The following is a 22,925-nucleotide window of genomic DNA, read 5'->3' as shown; positions in this document are numbered from 1 at the left end:
AAAAAAACATTGTATAAGTAACCAGTCTTTGGAGACATTTAAGAAGGCACTAAAGATGGGTGATGTTGGGCTTAGTAGTGATCACATGGGAGTAAAGTGCAATAGAAAAACCTATATACATGCAAAATAAATTCTTGGCACGTAGCAATTAACAAGAATCACGTGAGAAAGGACAGAAGTAGACAGAACATCATCCATTTAAAGTTGATATCAAAGCAAAAGTAATTCTTAGGAAGTTGATGGTTTGAGTTTTGTTTTGCCATTGTTGTCTTCTTTATTGGCACCAAAATTCAGTAGCAAAATGTTTGAAAGAAAAATCTCTTGATTTTAGATTAAGACTTATTTTTTACAGCTATTGCCACTGGTGTAGACCTATAATCTTTAGCTACTCAGGAAGCTGATATATGAGGATTATAGTTCAAAGCTGGACAAGGCTTTAAAAAATCTTTGAGACTCTAGTTTGGTGGCTAGAGTTAACTAATTAACTGATAAAGAAACTAATAAAGAAAATTCAACATGAAAATTCAGTTAAACTGGTAGAGGGCCAACCTAAGCAGAAATGTAATTCTGAATTCAAACCTCAGTATTCACACCCAAAAAGACTTATTTTATAGCATTCTACATATAATCTCAATTATCAATTATTATATTTTTTGTTTCTATTTTGTGTGTGGATGTGAGTGTGTGTGTTATTTTGGTTCTATGTTTTAAATCGTTTTCTTTTCTACATAGGCATTTATTCTTTGACCAATAAAATCATATGATATCACTCTATAGTGCACTCTATTCAATGAAAGAAAAGATTAAGGTACTAATGATAGGTTTGTGGAGTATATTCTAGAAAGATAGTTTTTATTGCTTGCCTTTGTGGATCTACCCCATACATGTTGTTCCTTCCAATTTTGACTTAAGAAAAATGTAAAGGCAAATGCATGTTCATCAGATAAGGATCAAATAAGCTCAGTCAAAGAAAAAGTTATGTTTGGTTATGAATTTTCATAAGGTAATGTTCCCTGAGTGAGATGACTTATTCAGATATCTTGGTCTCATTTCTGAAGAAATGAAATGAGAAGAAAAAAATAAATAAAACTTGCCACCTGATAATGGATTTAAAAATAAAACTTCCCCAAACCTCCCTATCTCTTCTCAGTAATTTTAAACAAAATGCGTATAATGTAATTTTTCAATGAAGGCACAATTTGAAATAGAAGCCAGATTGGTTGTTCTAGCATTTGAGAAGTAAATTATATCCTACTGCTAGAGATATTATTGCATCTGTAAGCAGATAGATACTTTTTTTTTACCTATTTCATATTCAAAGTGGTATAGTATATACATATTATACTAAAATGTGTAAAGTTTCATCTATGTTTATCAATAATTGAGAGATGCTGCTTATTGGAAATGAGAGTAAGGTCCCCAAGTGCAGTTTTTATCATTCTGTAAAATGAATAATACAGTCAACTTAGTTTTATTTCAATAATATTTAGAGAGAAGCCTCAAGTCCTTACTTCCTCAGTTCTTAGATTAAAAGAGTCTCAATCATCTCACAGTATACTTCTCCTAGCCCAGACCTCAGAGTTCACACTTACAATGAATCCAGATGTGTATTGTTTCCATTTTCAAATACTCCTCCATTTCCATTAACACCATAACAATTACAATAGGCCAACTCTAGAATGAAAAGCTGGCTTGCCTCTGACCCACTCTGACTGTATTCTTTTGGTTTTTTTTCAAACCAACCAATAATTTTAGGATTCTGAGTAAATGGTTAAAAGAAATAAGCTTACTTAGCATATGCCTCTTCCGGAATAATATAGATACTACAGTTGAGAAATACAATGCTGAGACAAATAGCTTACACTTGTAATCCTACATACTCAGGAGACTGAAACCTGGAAGATCATGGGTTTGAAAAACAGAACTGGGAGAAAAGTGAGACCCATCTCTATAATAATGCTGACCTTGTGATATGGCCCAACTGGTAGAGTGCTGCCCTCAGCAAGCATGGGACCCTGAGTTCAAACCCTAATACCAGCAAATGAATAAGTAAATACACATAAATAATATCAGATGATACATTTCTAATTAAGATGAGAATAATGCATTAAAATTCAACCAGTCATCCCATAGCCTAAACAGATTACAGGTATAGTTAGAAATATGTCGTTGCTCAAGGTCTGTATCTGATATTAGCAAATGAACTGAAGTAAGAGCCTATTTTCTTATGAGTTCAAATTTTATAACAGGAGATTATTTAGTACTCAGAAAACACACTCTTCTCCCCACCTACATCCCCTACAGAAAAAAGGACAGCAACAACTGTGATATGAGCTCTACTGTGTACTTACCCTTGCAAAGCTTTCTCTCCAAACCAGTCTCCTTTCCCTAAAGTTCGAAGAAAGATGGGGTCTTCACTTGGGGATTCTTCTCTGGTGACATTAACCTACAAAGAGAAACAGGGAAACATAAATGGACAGTATACCAGAATGAGCAAGCAAATGCCAATTAATAAAACTAAGTCCATTTACTACTTTTTGTAAGATGTTTCATTAAATTGCCACTAGAAGGATTAAAGAATAATTCCAGTAAAATCACAATAACTTGCTCTAAGTACTTTCTATCTTTTCAAGTTGTTTTTAAAATAAAAAATTAAAATAAAAAATAACAGGAGATTGTTAGGAAATCTGAATGTTACACAGTCCTCACACCCATCCTTATTTTCACAACTTGATATTGGACATTGAGTACTATGAATTTAGCGAGTAATCTAGCATTCTTTTTCATGTGTTGATATAGATGTGTTTTTAAAATATGTGAATAACACAAGTGGTATGAATTAGTTTGTTTTTCTTCTATTTTTAAATATATTTGGAATAGATACAAACCTAGTAAATTAATTCTATTATACCAGTCTTATTATATTATATAAATGTATTTATCCATTTCCTTGAAAATTGACATTTATATCACATCCAGTTTTCCTCGTGAAGTGATATCCTTTCCATATCTCCACATGTACATCCTAATTTCTCTAACATATTGTTCTTTTTTCTAAGATGAATTCTTTACTCAAAGGCCTACTATATATTCCAGAACCTTTCTACCTTTCTGCAGACCCTATTCAACCATTTATCTTATCCTTGTGTTCATTCAGCAGGACTCAACGGGATTTCTAGTATTTGTCAGCATTTGCTGCGATTTACAATCATAACTCAAAAAATTGCTGTATGTTTTCTTTTTTTAACCAACACCTTCATTGCTAACAAGCTATCCCAGTACAGGTAGGTTTGTGACATGGTGGCATAAATCCTTGTCCATGGAAGGGATGTGGTGTTTCCTTGCTGTTGCATGAATTAAGACAAATAGAGTAAATTGTACTTTTGTGCTAATTCACTTTTGCCTCAAGCTCTGCTCATATGCATAATACTGTCTGTGTGTCATCAGCCAAGGTTAAATAATTAAAATTTACCTATGTGGAAAATGTAATGAAGTAGAAAAACTAATTTCTTGAGACAATACCAGACACTTAAACACATTTAAAACACTATGCTTCAGGTTTCTGAACCTGACAAATTGGAAGTCAACAGCCAGAATTTTTATAAGTATTGAGAAGATGCAAGGTGCAAGAAATTCAATTATTATTCTCTACTGATCCATTTGATTACTCCCATACACATTGTCTCAAACCATGGAAATTTAGATTTTAGCATTCTTGGTTGCCACTAAGGTATATCATAGAGATTAATTTGCATGCTCATGAGGCTTTTATAGATGTAGAAACTTCAGAAGGGAGTCTTATTTTGCTTGGAGACTTACTTTTCTTTTTTTGTACTATTACTAGTTTTCCCACAAATATTCTTGTACAGATTTCCTGGTAAGCTTGGGTATCAGTAGGGTCAATACTTGTAAATAAAGGATAAGGTTATTAAGTACATGTATCTTCAGTTTTACTGGGTGTTGAATTCTCTTGGCACAAATGTATATTTGTACCACTGATGAATGAAAGCTCATCCTGTATGTTAATTGCATTTGATAGAGATCCTTATGTATACCTATCTATTAGTCAATCGAGCAATTGATCTATCTAGTTAGATATCTATAACTATATGTTTCCTTATGGTGATGTGTCTGGTTATCCTTTTGCCTGTTTTTCTATTGGATTATCATTATTTTATTACTGTTAATTCCTTGCAGTATGGTTTATCTTCTTATTGTAATTATGATGGTAAAGTTATAGCCTTTAACAATTATGAGTAGAAATGCTACAAACATTGATGTAGTGTGTGAATTATATTTTTATTTCTCTAGAATAAATACCATAAAAATAGTTGCCTAGTAGTTTATATTATCTTCTCAATATATTCCCAGATACAATTTTATGAATTTTGTAAAGTTTAATTTACATTTTTTCTTTTGTTTTTTTGAGTATGCTTTAGGAAACATGTAGGAGACAGGAAATGTAGGACTCAGGGCTTTGGTGCTGATCCTGAACTTTTTTACTCAAGTTTAGGCCTCTACCACTTTGATCCACATCCCACTTCTGTTTTTCTGGTGGTTAGTTAGTGATAAGAGTCTCATGGATTTTTCCTGTCCTAGTTGACTTCAAGCTACAATCTGAAGATTGGAGCTAGGATTACAGGTTTGAGCCACCAGTGCCTGGCTAAAGGGTTTTTTCTTTTCGTTTCTCTTTGGTCCAAGACTAGGATTTGAACTTGGTATCTAATTCTTATCAGTCATTGGCAGACACCCAACACTTGTGTCATGCCTACAACCCCATTGCTTTTATTCATTGCTTGCTGTTTGTTCCTCATTGCATATGCTAACTGTAGGTACATTTCAGATTTTATCTGAGAATATCAATTATAAACAGATGCTGCATTTATCAAATGCTTTCATTATATTGACATGATAAAGTGATTTGCTCTTTTAGACTGCTAATATCATAAATTATCTTGAATGTTTCAACTTTTTGATAATCAAATTATAATGAAAATTTCATTCATTTGGCTTCTTCAAATGAGAAATTGAACATTTCCCTTAATTAAAATTAGCTAATTTTAATTTATATAACAAATGAGATTGATGAACATTACATCAGTCTCTCTATATAACAGAACAACTTGATTAGCAAGGAAAAATTACTGGACAAGGGTAATCTATGTAAAATTTAAATAATAATAATATATCTGTTTATATTAAAAACTTAAAAGTTACTAAAGTATTCTTTAATTTTTTCATTTCTATATAATATATACTTTTGTTGATTTACAAAAATAATTGGGATGTCTATGACCATAGTGGTGATAATGTGCACTCTTATCATTTTTACCTATAAAGAGATATTTCTCATGTTTCATTGTTATCTTTACATACCATGCATAGGCATAAACTAGCTAAATCTCCGAAACAGAAGACTTGCCATATTCAAAACCAGCCAATAATTATTAATAATTATTAATAATAATTAATGAGCATGTTTTAAAACATTAATTCTAATGAGCAATGCATGTGATTTTAAATGGTGTGTAATAAACAATATAACATTAACCACAGTTCCTTCTAATGCTAACAGGCAAAGTATGCTGGTATATAGAGCCAAAGGAAAAACCATTTTTATTGGAATACTGAAATTTTCTCTACCAACACTGTTCAATTTTTGATTCAATTTATTTAGGCAGACAAAATAATTTATGTAATATCTGTAAGGTGCAAACTGAGAGATCCTTATCTCAAAGAAACTGGAAGTGGGGTTATGGCTCAAGTCCACAGAATGTAAAAAAAAATGCTGAGCCAAAGCATGAAAGGCCCAGTGGTACAAGAGAACTAATTCAGCTTCCACTTAAAGCAACAGCAATATATACTATACACGTCACTGTCACAGCATCCTCTCTGAAAGTTGTAAGAGCTTACTTTGTGGAGGCTTAATGGGGGAACGAAAGTGTTTCAACCTTTAGATCAAAGTGTTTCTCTATGTGGAAGTGCTTAATGGGAGAATCCAAGTTATTTTACACTTAGATAAATGGATCTGGACAAAAGAAAGTCCACATGTAACTCGGCAGCCCATATTTTGTGACTCCTAACACAGCATTTTCTAAGATAACGCCATTTCATCCACTTTACAAATTTAATAAATGCATATAGAAAGTAGGTTTACACTAGTATATCTAAAACCCTGCAATTTTAGAAAATCCCAATTCCACAATTGCTATCTACTCACCTTAATTTAAAAACTTAACCTTCATTTAACTTAAGCTTAACTTTCCTATTGCCCTACAATTGAGGCTGAAGTATGCTCATCTGTTTCTGTAGTGATTTTGATGTAGTATTAGAATTCACAAAATATATTAACTAATATAATTAGGAATCTTAGCAAGAAATGTATGAGATCTGAGAAACTAGAGGGAAATTTATACTGGGCTATCAAATACACACACACACTTGAGTATTTTCAGAGTCTCATATGTTACTATTATTTCTTTCCTAAAACCCCAACATTGCTCTAAAGTATCAAGTGATTAGTTCCTGTGGTACAATTTTCATGCGCTTTCTACACATACATGTTCCAAATGTCAATAAAGCACCTCTAATGAACCCATTTCCAATGACACAGTTTTGGATAGCACAACTTGCCTTAGACTGTGTTGGAAATTTGAGATAATAGAGTGATCATAAAAGCCTTTGGGAAGTGCTTTTAGTGAGTAAAATCACATGACTATCTAATAGCAAAGAAATCAGCAATTTTTCTTCTGACCAATCAAACAATGTATCTCTGTAATCTCTGAAGATTTTCAGTTTCATTGATTCTTTAGTTAATGTTTATCAACAGAACCTTAAACCTACAACATAACACATAAGCATCTTCCTAGCTTCTAGCATTGCAAAGTACAGGATATAGTTTTATCCCTAATTGTGATCAGACATGTTGTTTCAACAAACAGGTAGTATAAAAATACAAATGTTGTTTTCATCATTATAGTATGACATGTCATTGATGTAAGCATTGACATGCATATTCTCAATTAAATTCTAAGATTAAATCCAATAAGACTTGTGGTCTTTTCCCTGTCCTGTTTACTCTGGCGCTGTAAATCATTTCATACAAAGTACATGTTGCCACATCACTTGCATTATTAGATTGCAAAATAAATTTACTTAATTTCTAGAAGCAACAAGTCTACTTTAAGAAATGAAATATAGGGCTGGGAATATGGCCTAGTGGCAAGAGTGCTTGCCTGGCATACATGAAGCCTCGGGGTGATTCCTCAGCACCACATATATAGAAAATGGCCAGAAGTGGCGCTGTGGCTCAAGTTTCAGAGTGCTAGCCTTTAGCAAAAAGAAGTCAGGGACAGTGCTCAGGCCCTGAGTCTAAGGCCCAGGACTGGCAAAAAAAAAATAAATAAATATATATATATATATATATATATATATATATATATATATATAACTATAACTACATTTTTCTATCTTATAATACATATGGAGATAGAAATATTTTCTAAGACTAACATAAAAGTCATAGTACAGTAACAAATGCAAAGGTAAAAGAGTTTAAAGTATTTATAGTAGTAGTGTATTTGAGTATTTATCTAGACACGTTTTTTTCCAATTTACTTTCTTGGATTTTAAGAAAACTTATAGCAGATTCACATTGTTGAAAGACTAAAATAATATAAAAGAGATAGCATCATTTTTCATTAAAAACTAGTCTCGGCTGGGGATATGGCCTAGTGGCAAGAGTGCTTGCCTCATATACATGAGGCCCTGGGTTCGGTTCCCCAGCACCACATATATAGAAAATGGCCAGAAGTGGCGCTGTGGCTCAAGTGGCAGAGTGCTAGCCTTGAGCAAAAAGAAGCCAGGGACAGTGCTCAGGCCCTGAGTCCAGGTCCCAGGACTGGCCACAAAAAAACAAACAAACAAACAAACAAAAAAACCCAGTTTCCTCTATTTTAATCCTTCTTCCTATACTCTGCCATTTTTAGTAGATTATTATTATTCACTTGGTATTCATTATAAAGCTGTAATACTATCTAAATATATTGATATGTTAACAAATGTCTAAAGAGACTCAAATGAATGTTTCACAGCAAAATCAAATTTAGTGGACATGATTTTAACCTCCAGTTTCTCATTATAGTGACATTCATACTGATAAAGATTGAATGATTTTTAAAGTGCCCTTACTATTTTTAACAGTTTTAATGATGGAGAATTTTTATACATGCACACTTAGAGTATCTTCTAGTATCATGATTATTAGCATCAGCCTACTTCCTAGTTTTGAAAGTTTCACTCTTCCTTACTTCTATGTCAATTTTTGGAAGATCAATTCTTAAATAAAGAGTCAGAGGATGGCAGGAGTCCTATAGCCAAAGATTTAATATGTGTATTTCTGTACTGACTTACCGTTCCTTTGCTAATGATGAAGAAGGTGTCTCCCCTTGCACCTTGCCTGATGATGTACTCCCCATTTTCATAGTGAGTCTGAAAAACAAGAACAGAGTTAAAAAATATAAACATTAGCAAAGGAGTGATCAACCAACAGCTGCAGTTCTTCAAATATCAACCCCCTGGGGGGTTGATGGAATTTAACTCAAGCTTAGAATCCATCAAGATGTAAGAATGAATAATAGTCAATAAGTACAGTAATTACACAGATATCCCATCTCTGCTGCTCATTTGATAACTGTTTTGTGAATGCCATTTTCCTGAGTGATTATATTCATGTCCTTAAATTCATCCATCTCAATTGTTCGATGAAAAATTGCTTTCTCCTATTCACCAAGCATGCAACAAAATAGCAGTGCAGCTAATTAAACTGATATTTCTATATTATTTTATTTATCATTCTCATCTGGTTGGGTAGCCTCATCATGGTGGTTTTCTTTTTCTGAGAAATTATTGGAACATCTAAAAATCCTCATTTAACTCTAGGTTGGCCATTAGTGTGGGTTAGATGGCCCCAGACACTTTCTAAGGCACAATACCATGCCTTAATGACTCGACTTGAGCCATTGAGGTTTGGCTCTGTTAAACAGAATGTCTTAATTTTATGAGTTAAATTGTGGTCCAGCATCTGTCGTGCAAAGTCACAAAATGAAGAGTAAGGTAAGGCTGCAAGAAACTATCACACTGAGTCAGTATTCTGACCTGGATATCAGCACTAAGACCAGTCCCAGGATGAAGATTACTCCACATGCAATTTCCATTAAGTAGAGGTGCATTGCTGAATCAGAAAGTATAACAGAAAAAATGAGCCAATGCCATCTGGACCTTCCCTTCTCTATAGCTTAGCAGGGTTGCCATATTTTGTGAAAAAAAAATAGTGCTGAGGAAATATGTTTCATAGTATACATGTAATATCCATTAGGTTGATAGCTGTTATCTTAACAGTATCATAACTCTTAAAATTACATTTTATTCATCCTTGCTATCGAAAATGGCCATTTTTTCTAGAATGTTAGCATATTGACTAATAATCATATTTTTACTTACATGTAGTTTATTTTCCTAGTAACAAGTTTTCTAAATAACAAAAAACTTCCAATCTCAACCCCAAGATGGTACATACAATATGATGTGCGCCTTTCAATACTATTTCCATTTTAAGCACACATATACCCATACCTACAAATAATGTGTTTGTATACAAGTATTTGTTTCTCAATAAAATTAGGATCATAGAATTTATTTCTAGCCTATTACTATTTAGCTCTCTAAGAGTGAAGTTAAGTTTTAAGTAGAAAGTTAATTTAAGCTCCAATATTATTCCACTGCTCTGTTCCATCTAACAAGCTTATCTAAGTTCAATGTTTTTGATATTGATGAACTTAAATGGAAACATCTTTACAATAACAGGTAGATTTTAGAAATGAACTGGTCACACTCAACTTTCGTACATTCATTATACACATCAAAAATTCTGAAATTCTCTAAGTCAGAGCTTTCCTGTAGGCACATATCATACAAAAATGAATTATATAAAAATCTCCTAATAGCACTTTTATTGATGTTCTTCCTTTGATGGGGACAATGTTTTATAGCTCTATTATCCCATGTAGTAGTTGCTTGCAATTTCGGGCTACTGAGCACTTGAAATAGTTTCTTAATGTATTTAATTTTAATTAATTTAAGTTACACAGACTTATGGCTTAGAGTTACAGAATTCAGATAACACAATCAGTAGTTAGAAATGATAAGAGTTATAGTTTAGCAGTTAGGCAGAGGTAAGAAATAATCTTTTCCCCCTCTTGTTGTTTTTCTTCATGTAAATGAAACACAATTAAAAAAAACTCAGATATATCTCTCTCTCCCTTTCTTCCAGAGGAGATGGCATGCCTAAATGATTGATGTGTTTGAAAGTAATTAGCTGTATCTGCTCATCTTGTCTTCTTATCTCTTCATATTGGAGGGAATCCCATGGAAGCATTGCATTGTTTGCTGCATTGTCTGCTGCTTTTTGGAGGAGATCTCTTCTCCCCATCTAGTGAGGCATGATATGATAAGTAAATCTGTCACATTAAATGATCCAGGTGGGACGTATACTTGATTCTCACACTTAAGCTACATCCTATAACTCAGATTTTGTTAGCAATAATGTTAACATGTTATCTTCATCTAGCCTTCACTTCACCTTATTTCTCACTTGGCTCCTGATCCAAGACTGCTCCAAAATCTCAAAATAACCCAGAATACATAGTGCTACAATATACTTAAATGTGGAAGAACAGTCTTGAAAACACCTGACACTTCCCAAGTTATCTATGGAAGATCTTTGAACCCCAACTGAGGAATAAGTAAAAAAAAAAAAAAAAAACTGGAGAATACGCAGTTTATAATGGTCACATTGTGGCTGGGAATATGGCCTAGTGGTAAGGGTGCTTGCCTTGCATACAGGAAGCCCTGGGTTTGATTCCTTAGCATCAAATATATAGAAAATGCCAGAAATGGTGCTGTGGCTCAAGGGGCAGAGTTCTAGCCTTGAGCAGAAAGAAGCCAGGGACAGTGCTCAGGCCCTGAGTTCAGGCCACAGGACTGGCAAAAAAGTAAATAAATAAATAAATAATGGTCACATTGTATCAGTGGATGTACAATTTTTTTCTGAAAAAGCAAATATACAGCTTGAGAATTCTTAGATCCTCCAAGATAATTTCCCTCATTTATCTCATTTCATATACATCTCCATGTCCATGTGGTATTTTTCTTTTAGAAAGCAAAAGATCATTTGGAGTATATTAAAACATACAAAGGTGAGGGTTTCCTAACCTCAGAACTGTTGACATTGTGATAATTCATCCTGTATGGAGTTCTATTTAATAACTTGTACTAACATAACCTTTAATAGCAACCTTAACCTTTGCCCCCTAGATACCAGTAACACCCCAACCCCAGTTATGAACACCCAGAATGTTTCCAGACATTGCTAGTTGCCCAGCTGGGGGGCAATCTTCCCTCAGTTAAACACAACTCTTCTAATGCTTTCATAGTTCTACTCTCTTCATTTCAAAGAGTTGAGGTTGGCAGAAATATCCATACAGAGCTCAGTAATTCAGAGAATTTACCGAATAGTCCTACCACCATGTGAATGAGTTTCTTCACTCAGCATTCACAATCATCCTATCAGTTTAGTTCATGTACACAGGCATGCACTGAAACACATTTCTATCCTGCATAAGCTCAATAAATCCACGTGTCAAAAGAAGAACACATGGGACAGTGGCCAAAGGCAAGCTAAGAATGGAAAGGATAATATTGTAAGAGTTTTAACACCAGGGCTATAATGACTATGCTAATCTGAAATGTTCAGTTGCACCTGAGGGGGAGCATGCTGATTCTTTGAGTCTCTCTAATTATTTTAATTAAATGCCAGCAATTTAATTTTTTGTGTGTATGTGAAAGTCACTTTTGCAGCTTTGCCATTTTTTTTAATAACAGAGGTGTACAGAACTTAGAAGGAGAATAAACTGTAGCAAATTAGGTGCCTCTTTTCAAAGTCACCAGTATTTATGGGGATGATGAGTAGGTTCTCTACCATGGAATAGGAGGTTGTAGGGCACTGTTAACAGCCTCTTCTAACTTTCTTCATTTTGTCCTGTCCAATTCATTTTCCCAGATCTCCAGGTCTCAACCATGCCACCACCAAGCACCGACACTCGGTAGGACAAATGGAGTAGCCACCACTTTCATAAGGCTTTTGGGCCCTTGCAAAAGGCAGCCTGCCCAAGAACTGGGATGCACCTGCTTCAGTGCATTCATATCGTCCGGAGACATGTGCACTACCTTAGGTAGCCTTCATGTAACACATGCCCAGTCTTGTATGGCCATCCCTGGCCAGATATACTTTTGTCTATTGCAATATAAAGAGGCATCTTTGCCGGACGGGTGAGTGAGGGATTACAGAGTTATATATTGTGCAGTGAGAAGAAGTGCTCCTGGTAATGAAGCGAATGCAAAGCTGTGAACAGAATGAAGTTACTGTCTGTGTGATCTATGAGTTTATTCTGGGATGGCACAATCAACAGTATGGTATTGATGCTGCTGTTACTGCTAACAATACATCTATGAACAGGACAGCTTGGGAATAAAAGCATAACCATCTTCCCTAACCTCAAATCTTCCCTAGCCTCAAATCTTTGTGTGGCCAGGCAGAACTGAACAATGTGAGAACTTATAACACACACTCCCACTGCTGTGTCACCACCATATCTCATCTTTGCCTTCCCCAAATGGGCATATTACCCCTCGCGCATGTACCCCTCACTCTTCCCCCAAGTAACATGACTACCTGAGGTCTTTCTGACACATAATTTGGCAGTATGAACTGGCTCTCATTCATTGCCTTTTTCTCAGCTTTTACTATTTACATCCAAGAATTCCCCACTTGATTTTAAGTTGTACAAAGCAAACATATTTGTCCAGGTCTGTTCGTTATATCTCTAGTACCAAACCTCTTTTGTGGAATAGAGGCTCAGCAATTCATTGTATGAATAAAAAAGTCCTGATTACTCTACATCTGTAGCAATGGCTTTAGTCAGACCATTGAAAAGATTACTATGTCCAATATATGTGCAAGACACAAAGTTTCATCCCTTATTTCCATTGTCTTTTCTCTATTCCAAGACAGAAATCAAAGCTTCTACTTTTGAAATCTCCTCTTATGTTTGGTGTCCCTGTCTCTGACCCACCCAACATATCCTATCCCATCCATTTTTCTCTCCATAACCAAAATGACTTTTCATATGACAAATAAACTAGAAACACTTTATGGGCTAAAATATTGGTATCATTTATTGTCACACTAACCCCATAAACAACTTCATACTGTAGTGTGATCTATCCCCACTCACATATCCATCTGAAGCCCTTGTCCTTCCTCTCAACCTTGTCCATTTCATTTCTGATGCTTTCTTCCTGTGCTTTGTGTTGCCAGGCTGGCACCTTCCTTAGAATATAGCCTTCAAGAGATGTTCTGGTTACAACACCCATCTTCAAGATCTTTGGTATCTGTTCCCTTTACTGGAGCTCCAAAGAGGCTTTTCCTGACTACCCGAACCACAACACTTTCATCTGCCTAATGCAGCTACCAGGGCTTGTCTCTTCTGATGAACCCTTTTGTTTTTTTTAATTCCTGGGATTGCCATGTAAGTCAGAATGACTCCCAATGGATAGTACAGAATATCAGGCAAGTCTGGGCTCCAGACTGACCAGTTACATATGGGTATATCCTGATGACACAAAGCTCAACTTTTCCTTAAGGATCTGGAGTTGATTCTTACAATTTCCAAAGCTTTAGAAATGGATAAAGTCCCCAGGGCAAGGAGTACTGAGACTATATAGCTTAACTTAGACAATAAATTTATGACTAGCATCTGTAAGTAATAAACCAGTAAGCTGAATGAGAGACAGAAGAGTTTTATGGTAGCCTCTTGGGCAGCATGGATTGACATAAAAGTGTAAAGATTACCTGCCATGGGCTCAAGTGTTGCTTCGTAATGGGATTGTCCCCACAATGAATAGGACTTACTGATAGTTTTGCATTCTTGTAAGACTAAAGGAAAACTACAAGTCCATCTGTTACTATAACCCTTCTTCATTTCAACTCATTAAACGTGTCATGAAATCTGTTCAGTAGGCTATGAACAGCGTGTTGTTCTTTTTAATGGAATAGGAAACATGAGTGAATCATTCCACTTATAAACTATCAAAGTTTTATGTGCTTATGTGAATACATATGCATGTACTAGATCTCATTGTAAAATCTATTATTCCTTACTGCAACAAACCCTAGTTTGTTTAAAAAATAGAACAAAACAGTACCTTTCTTGCTTTACAAAAGATAAGCTTTCAGAATAGCACAGTATCTTGATTTGTATATCAAATCATTTCTTTTTTTAACCACCAATTAAACATCTGTACTAGATTTTTTCATATTTTGAATAATTTCACTTTTAAAATGGTATGTATAGGTTGAAAATACTAGTCTTTCTCTTAAAGAATATACAATCTCCACCTAATCAAATAACACCCTGTATCACTCTTTGTTTTCTTATCTGATTGTGGTATAATACCCTTTACCCACTACCTTGTCTCTTCTGAGTTCTGATAAACAAAGTTATGTTTGTATGTTTACATTTTTGTAAATCAAATTCTGAGTTTCAGATTAACATTTAAACCACCTAATGGTACACATATATTCACAGTGAGTGCATGTCTTGTGATTCCCTAAAACCTAAACTTTCTTGTACTCTTTGGTGGCAAGATCACATCATTATCCTTTCAGGGTTTTGAATACCTTCAGAATTTATGGCTTATTGACAGCTGTTGGCCCAGTAGTGGTTATCTGAACTAACTGAATCCTTACTCGGAATATCAGATGAAAGAGGAGAAAAATATGAGCTAAAATTTTACAAATGCTCAAATTTTGTGTGATGCTTAATTGAGCTCTTCAGCAACATATTTTCCAAATGGATTTTAGAGCTCTTGTTTTGCATTCAGAAATTGTGAACGTTTTCATAGAGCATAATGATTCAGAGAGACATCAAGTCAGGTCCCCAAAATGCTGCAAGAAATCTCTGGAAGGAACAGTTCCTTTTAGCCCAATTCATTTCAAAACATTAAAACTGTTTAGGAAGTAGAAAGGCAGGCATTCTCATCCAACGTAATTAAACTATAACTCAAATTTCACAATTTGATCTATAAAGGCAATTAGCTTGGGCAGAACTTGGAAATTGTTTGCCTTGACAGATTATGAGACATGTCACTGAGAAGCAATACAATTTAGTGTTTCAGAGCCACCATTTGAAGTATAAATATGCTTTGAAGTTTCTACCAAAATAAATACAATACACAAAGAGAAAAAAATAATCACTGTTTATCATGAACCCTATCACAGAGATAATAAAACCAGTCAAAAGTACTATGACTCACCCAATATTTTACTTCTTTTCCTTTTTAAGAAAGTGATATTTAGTGTAAAGGTCTTTTTCAGTCACTAAGAACAATAGAAGAAGCATAGAGGATTTCCATTGCATGGTGGCAGGGAGGGGATGTGAGGCCTGTTTACAGGATTTATACAGTGATAATATTTGGCTTCTGTATAGACTGCTCTGAGACAGGACTTTTCCAATCCGAGGTTATCCAATCATTTATGATCCTTTTCCATTTTATTCTACTATATGACAGAGAACCAGGCACAGTAGTATATCCTGTAATTCTAGGACTCTAGAATTCTAGGAGGTTAAAGCCAAAATTCTAGTCCAAGCATGGGCTTGAACTACCAGCATGGGCTACATAGTAAGAAGGTTTCAACATAACTAAAAATTAACTCAGAAGTAAAAGAAGATGCATCCAGTGTATTTTCTAATGTTGTCTTCTGGCATTTACTGGAATTAATGCCAAATGTGATCTACAATATATTTGACACTATAATTTTAGGGACATTCACCAGTCAGAAAGGGCAAAAGGCTAGCAAAGGTGCTGGATATCCTTTCTGTATGAAATTATTATTTTGAGGCATCCTGTGTCTCTCTGCTCAGCGCAGCAACTAAAGCATGGAAGCCAGGCTGTCCTTCATGGGCCTATCCCATCATGGAGCACATTTTAGGAACCTTGTTCCTAAAAGAATTTTTGGATCCTTGTTCGCTAGGCTGTTAGCTCTAACCTCCCTCCACCTTAGCACTGTCCTAATACAATGTAATGTTTTTCCCCCATTTTGGAGTAATAATGCACCACTGGTGTTTGTTGTTGTTGTTATTTCACTGGGGAGATGGAGACACAGTAAGTAAGGATAGGTACTTCCAGTGTGCCCATTAGTAATCCTGTAGAAAACCAGAGGCACCATCATAGGTCTCAGCACAGAGCTTTTCTGAAAGGCTCCCAAAGCAATCAGTTGACAGAATTTGGAGGATTTCAGATTTCAAATCAATGCCTTGCAGAAACTCTGTTTCTATTTGAGATTTCTAACCTAGAATTTCACTGTTCTCAAGATACATCAGATTATTTAAGTCTGGAAATGTTTTTGTCTCACATTTAGGCCAGGTAACATTATACATTATTCCTAATTCCTTTTTTTTTTTCCTTTGTTGCTGATCATGGGGATTAAAATCACGGCCTGGGTTGTATCCTCAGTTTCTGTGCTAAAAACTAGTGCTCTACTACTTGAGATAGCCACAGCTCCACTTGCAGTTTTATTGGGTTTTTGTCTGTTTGTTTCTGTGGTTAATTGAAGGTCAGAGTATCAAAGACTTTTCTGCTCCTTCTCCCTTTGAACTGTGATCCTCAGATGTCAGCTTCCTGAGTAGCTAGGATTACAGGCACTTACTGATAATTTCTAAGACATCCTTACAAATCAAGAAACATATTGCACCAATATCCCAGAATTCTGGACACTATATGAGTAAGAAACTGTTAGAAAATTATCTGCAATGTTCAGTATGTCAAAACCAATTCTAAGCAGGCACTGACAATATGCTGAAACAAACATTCCTTACAGCAAAAAATAAACTAACTTCCTCAATAACACTCCTGGGATCCATTTAACACAGTCAAGAGATTACAAACAGCCCAAAGAAAACCTTAGGTGCAAGTTACAAAGAAAAATGGACTATAACTTTTTCCTTCCTTACCAGAGACCATGATTAAGGGGATAAGTTGGAAAGGAGATTAAAAATAAAAAATTCTAGCAATAGTACAATTGTAGAGAAAGACCAAGAAAAGAAATTAGCAAAATGGTAACTGAATGGCTTATCTTTGTGTATAGGACAAAAGAGAGATACACAAATAAATTTTGATGGAAATTAAAGGCATCAGGCTTATAAGACTCTGTTCTAAAAAAATGTGAGTGCTTGAATATGATACAATGTACAGACAAGAACTGTATCTGAGAGAAGAAATGTTATAACATGAAAATGTAATCGTGGCTTGCTTGATCTGGGCACTCTGAACATTTTTCTCATAGCCATATCAAGAAAAAAAGTAATTAAAAATAAATGTTTCCAAACCTTACTACTTTCTGAAAATTAAATGTAACAATGTGCCAATCCTAGGTTGATAAAATGTTCCAATTCTGTCTATCCATTATTTATTTGTTTTTGCTTCATGTTAGACTTGTGTAATCATTCAACCTACTGACCTCGTAAAGTAGCAAGTCACTATTTTAGGTGTTAGCGCAAAGTTGAGTAACTCCTTTCTCATTTTTTTTCCTGGAAATTATTTTATACTTATCTATTTGGTCAAAGTAAAATAGAAAAGAAATGCAACTGTTCTGGGTTTGTTCAGAAAAGTTGTCCTCAGCCTGAGCTGTGGTTGGACAGGAGGTATGGCTCAACTGTTAAAGAGACAACAGCCAGCACAAAGTTAAGCAAGAGAGTGAGGTTCAATTGAGTGTGAGTGAGTTCAATCCCAAGTACTGAGTCACACACAAAAAAAATCCTGTATAATAGGAGACAATCATAATATTTTGTTTGGATTGAACATGCAATTTGTCTTATAGTAATATTCAACTTTAAACAATTAATTTTTCAGTACAAGTTAGACTAGCAAATCCACAAAGCTGTGAATGAATACTGAGTAGTTACATTATAACCAGTACCATAATACAGCAAGTAATATAAAATTTTATTATATCTAATAAAGAGATAATTATAAGGTACAACATGGTAATGAGAATAATATATGTCCCTGTCTCATCTTCTCTTAGTCTTGGATCTAATCTTGTCATATTCAGAGTAAAAACTTACACATTAGGCTCTATTTTAGGATGTTTCAACCTGGCTGCACATCTCAATTGCCTGAGAAATTCTCCATTCTGTTATTACATTCATTATCACAAATATAGTGGAATTCAAATAATGGAGATAATATGAAATATATATAGTTGAAGTGTACAAATCACTGATTTCACTCTCAAAAGAAAAATAGCTATCATTAAAGAATTTCTTTTGAATTATTTTAGGCATTTTCATATCTATCCCACCCCCTACATTCATACCCTTACATCATTTTCTACATGTGAAATGTATCATGTAAATTGGTCAGTCACTGACCTGTTACACTTAAGAGTATACTCTGCTCCCTTTCTAGGTCAGCACAAGGAGCTCTATCTCATTAACTATTTTTCTCAGATTAAGTCCTACTCTGCACCTGTCCATAAGAAAGATAACTTGATGTGACCCTAGTCTCTGCCTCATAGCCCATGTGGCCTTTTCAGTTAAAATCCACCTGATAGCATGACCAACCAGAGAAGGAAAACCAATATAGTCTATCATACAAGGCTACTTTTAAAATCATAAGCCACAGATATTAAGTGTACCATCCTAGCATCAGGCCCTCTTTCTGTACATCCCAGACTCTGACTGGTGATGAACATCCAAAGACCAAAATATCCTTTCCCTATTTTTAAAGGTGATTAAATTAAATTAGAGAGGTGTAGAAACATCAAGGGAAAAAAAGTAACAACAAAAAGTATTTTGATCTTTTGCTTTATGCTAAGCTAAGCTGTCTTATCCTTCCTTCCTTCCTTCCTTCCTTCCTTCCTTCCTTTTCCTTCCTTCCTTCCTTCCTTCCTTCCTTTTCCTTCCTTCCTTCTTTCCTTCCTTCCTTCCTTCCTTCCTTCCTTTCTTTCTTTCTTTCTTTTTTTTTGCCAGTCCTGGGCCTTGGACTCAGGGCCTGAGCACTGTCCCTGGCTTCTCTTTGCTCAAGGCTAGTACTCTGCCAACTTGAGTCACAGTGCCACCTCTGGCCATTTTCTATATATGTGGTGCTGGGGAATCGAACCCAGGGCTTCATGTATATGAAGCAAGCACTCTTGCCACTAAGCCATATTCCCAGCCCGCCCTTTCTTTCTTTTCTTTCTTTCTTTCTTTCTCTCTTTCTTCCTTTCTTTCTTTCTCTCTTTCTTTCTTTCTTTCTCTCTCTCTTTCTTTCTTTCTCTCTCTCTTTCTTTCTTTCTTTCTTTCTTTCTTTCTTTCTTTCTTACTTTCTCTCTTCTTTTCTTTCTTTCTTTCTGACAGTTCTGGGGCTTGGACTCAAGGCCTAAGCACTGTCCCTGGCTTCTTTTTGCTCAAGGCTACCACTCTACCACTTGAGCCACAGTGTCCCTCTGGCTTTTTCTGTTTATGTGGTATGGAGGAGTCTAATGCATGCTAAGCAAGCACTGTACCACTAAGCCACACTCCCAGCCCTATCCTTCTTAAAGAAGGTTAAAAATGAACAGTATAGAAGGACTAATAAAATACAATATAATACTTTTCACTTAATAAGTACAATATATTAAGACTCATTTTTTTAATTCTCAGTTTCCTCTAACACCAATGCCTTTGGGAGGATGGCATCCTTGAACTTTGAGGACTCTGAAATGGAAGTAACAGAAATTTAAACTCAGCCACTGCCTAAGGCTACTTGATTCAGAGAACTTTTACTTTGCTTTGGAACACAGAGGATTTTCCAAATCCAGAAGTGTCAGTCCTGGGCAAGAAGAGCTTAAATCCCAAAGAAGAACTTTGGGCAAAATAAACTGCTTTGGTAAATTAAGAGGGACTTTGGATATTTTATATACATACATACTTTATAGAAATAAACTATATTTTACATAAAAATGGAGAAGTTATACTCTCTTGTGATTAAATGAACAGACGTTTATAAGACATCTTGCAAAGATTCCTTAGCTTACTACTTAAATTATGAATGCATGTTTCCCAATGGTTATCTCTCACTTTTTTTTTTTTTGCCAGTCCATGGGCTTGAACTTAGTGCCTGAACACTGTCCCTGGCTTCTTTTGCTCAAGGTTAGCACTCTACCTTTTGAGCCACAGCACCATTTCTGGCTTTTTCTGTTTATGTGGTGCGGAGGAATCAAACCCAGGGCTTCATGCATGCTAGGCAAGCACTCTACCACTAAGCCACATTCCCAGCCCCTCACTTTGGTGTTTCTCATTCAAACTCACATTTCCCTTCCTCAAGAAATGGTACTGCCTTTATCCCAGATGCTTAATCTTATATCTGTCCCCCATTCCTCTTTCCCTGGTACCTCATTAGCTAGAGCTCTCAGCACTTCTAAAATACTTCTCTCATCCAACCACTGCTGATCACAATGCACATTTGAAAGCCACTAACAAAGCAGATCCTCTTCTCTTAATTTCACTTTGTGCTTCTCTATCAGGTAGCTCAAGTCTCAACTGTTCAGAGCTCTACCATGAAGGAAGACGATTTTCAGCCTAGACAGAGCATGCAAATCCCTGCTTAATTTTTTCCCTTCCTCTCCTGGAGGACCCCATGAGAATGAGAACTGAAGCTGCTTTCAGCATCTTTATAGTCCCCATGTGAACCACTACTCTCTCTTCTCCAATCATTAAACTTCCTCTAGTTCCTCAGATGAACCAACTTGCTTCTCCCTTAGGGAAATGCATGGTTACTTTTAAAAATGCAAGGGAATCCATGACAAAAGTCATTTCCAGTATAAACAAACAACAAATTGTGTGATACGTTCCAAGCAAATGCCAGGTGATGCAAAAAATATAGAAAGGATTAAGTATAACACCATATCCCTGAACTGAGGAAGTACAGAGAATTTAATAAAACATGGAGAAAACTAAGGAGTGAGAGATAGAGGTAGGTCAATATGGTGGCAAAGCTCCTCTATCAGCTACTTTAGCATTGATAGGAAGGAACAGGATTGGGAATTGCAACAGAAGCAAGCAAATAAGGAATGCAATTTCATTCTCTTTTAAGAGATCTGTTTCTAGGATATACAAAGAAGCATTTGAAAAAGATGGGCTTGGTGATGCCAGCAAAGTTACATGGGGGAAAATGTTCATGACTTTGAGGTGCTGGATAGAGTACAGCATAAGAAAAAGAGAGAGGAAGGGGGGAGGGAGAGAGAGGAGAGAGAGGGAGGCCATAAAAGAAAAAGGAGGAAGAAAGAAGGGAGAAAGGGAAGGAAGGAAGGAAGGAAGGAAGGAAGGAAGGAAGGAAGGAAGGAAGGAAGGAAGGAAGGAAAACCCTGAGAAGAAAAATAAAAGCACATGTTTGTTTGTGGAGAAGCATTCCCAGGCTCATTACTGCATATTATCTCTGCCCAGAATGAAAGGATGAAAAAATGCAGGATGAAAATGAATTCTAAAAATAAGACCTGGAAGTCTCTCTTGTGGCACAAACTTAAGGGAAAAATATTTGTGAGATTTTACTTCAGGCTGTTTGGCATACTTCAGAAGTCTTAGATCTATCTATATATCAGCATGTAATAAACACAAATGAGAATCATGTCACATTTTGCTGGAGGAGGTCACAATTCTAAAATGAAACTCTGGCTCCTAGTTTCTATGCACAATAGAGTTTAAGGAACTGTCCCACAAGGACACAATAGATTTTTCACACTTGACACAACCATGCAATGTTAAATAATCCCAGAAGAGATCAAATAGAAGGACAGGGATGGGAAATCCCTAAAACTCCACTATAGTAAAAATTTGGTTTGTTTTGAGGACACTTATTGCTATGTCCTATATACCAAACTACTGACTCTGGGTGCCAGTCTCAGTGATAATGGGAGAACAGAATTCAGTATAAAACATTAGAATTTAGACTATTCTAATTTTTTAAAGAAAAAAATTTTATTCATTTTAATACAGATAATCCTCATAAAAACATTTTGTTGGTGTAATTGAAATCTATAACCTTAATTGCAACTGCTATAGAAGTATCCCCTACAGTATCATTTTGGTAATGACCAGGAAATACCATGAAACCACCAATTTCCTAAAATATTTACCATGACTCTATGGTCTCCCTTATTGGGAATAATTAGCACAGGTTTAGGCAAGTCACAGCAGAGGTTCACAAGAGCCTAATAGCTATGCCCCTATGAATGCATAAGATGATGCTAAGTGATATGAATTCCATGTTCTGGAAACGATTGTTATATCACAGTTGTAACTACTTTCAACGTCCCATGTGTATCTGTAGCTTCTACTATTGATGATGTTCTTGTATCACCTTCCTGTGGTTGTATCTACATTATCTCTGTAATCTTATCTGAGTATATTGGAAACCATCTATACTGGTATTAGAACTAGGAAATTGAAAGGGAATACCAAAATCGAGAGACACAGGGTAAAAAAATAGAAACAACTACAAAAGCAATACTTGCAAAACTGTTTGGTATAAGAGAACTGAACATCTCATGGGGGGAAAGGGAAAGGGAGAGTAGGGAGGGGGGAATGAGGGACGAGGTAACAAACAGTACAAGAAATGTATCCAATGCCTAATGTATGAAACTGTAACCTCTGTACATCAGTTGGATAATAAAAAATTTAAAAAATAAAATAAAATAAAATATTTACCATGGCTGGAATCAGAGTCTTTCAGGTAAAATTTCCATTTGCTAGTAGAAATTAACATAAATGGAAAAGAAACATAACTTATTT

At 35.4% G+C, this 22,925-nt stretch overlaps 1 protein-coding gene across 1 annotated transcript in view; it reads right to left on the bottom strand.

Moving 5' to 3' along the window:
* The window catches only part of Prkg1 (protein kinase cGMP-dependent 1), a 919,569-nt gene that overhangs the window by 162,907 nt on the left and 733,737 nt on the right, over window positions 1–22,925 (bottom strand). The window contains exons 6-7 of the mRNA XM_048338777.1: window positions 8,413–8,490; window positions 2,352–2,446 (exon numbers count right to left, since the gene is read on the bottom strand). Coding sequence (XP_048194734.1) covers window positions 2,352–2,446; window positions 8,413–8,490 — 173 coding nt within the window. The remainder of the gene's footprint in view (window positions 1–2,351; window positions 2,447–8,412; window positions 8,491–22,925) is intronic.

The sequence above is a fragment of the Perognathus longimembris genome, chromosome 2 (assembly GCF_023159225.1).
Source record: "Perognathus longimembris pacificus isolate PPM17 chromosome 2, ASM2315922v1, whole genome shotgun sequence".
In the NCBI taxonomy this organism is placed as follows: domain Eukaryota; kingdom Metazoa; phylum Chordata; class Mammalia; order Rodentia; family Heteromyidae; genus Perognathus; species Perognathus longimembris.
This window is presented reverse-complemented; position numbering and strand designations above follow the sequence as displayed.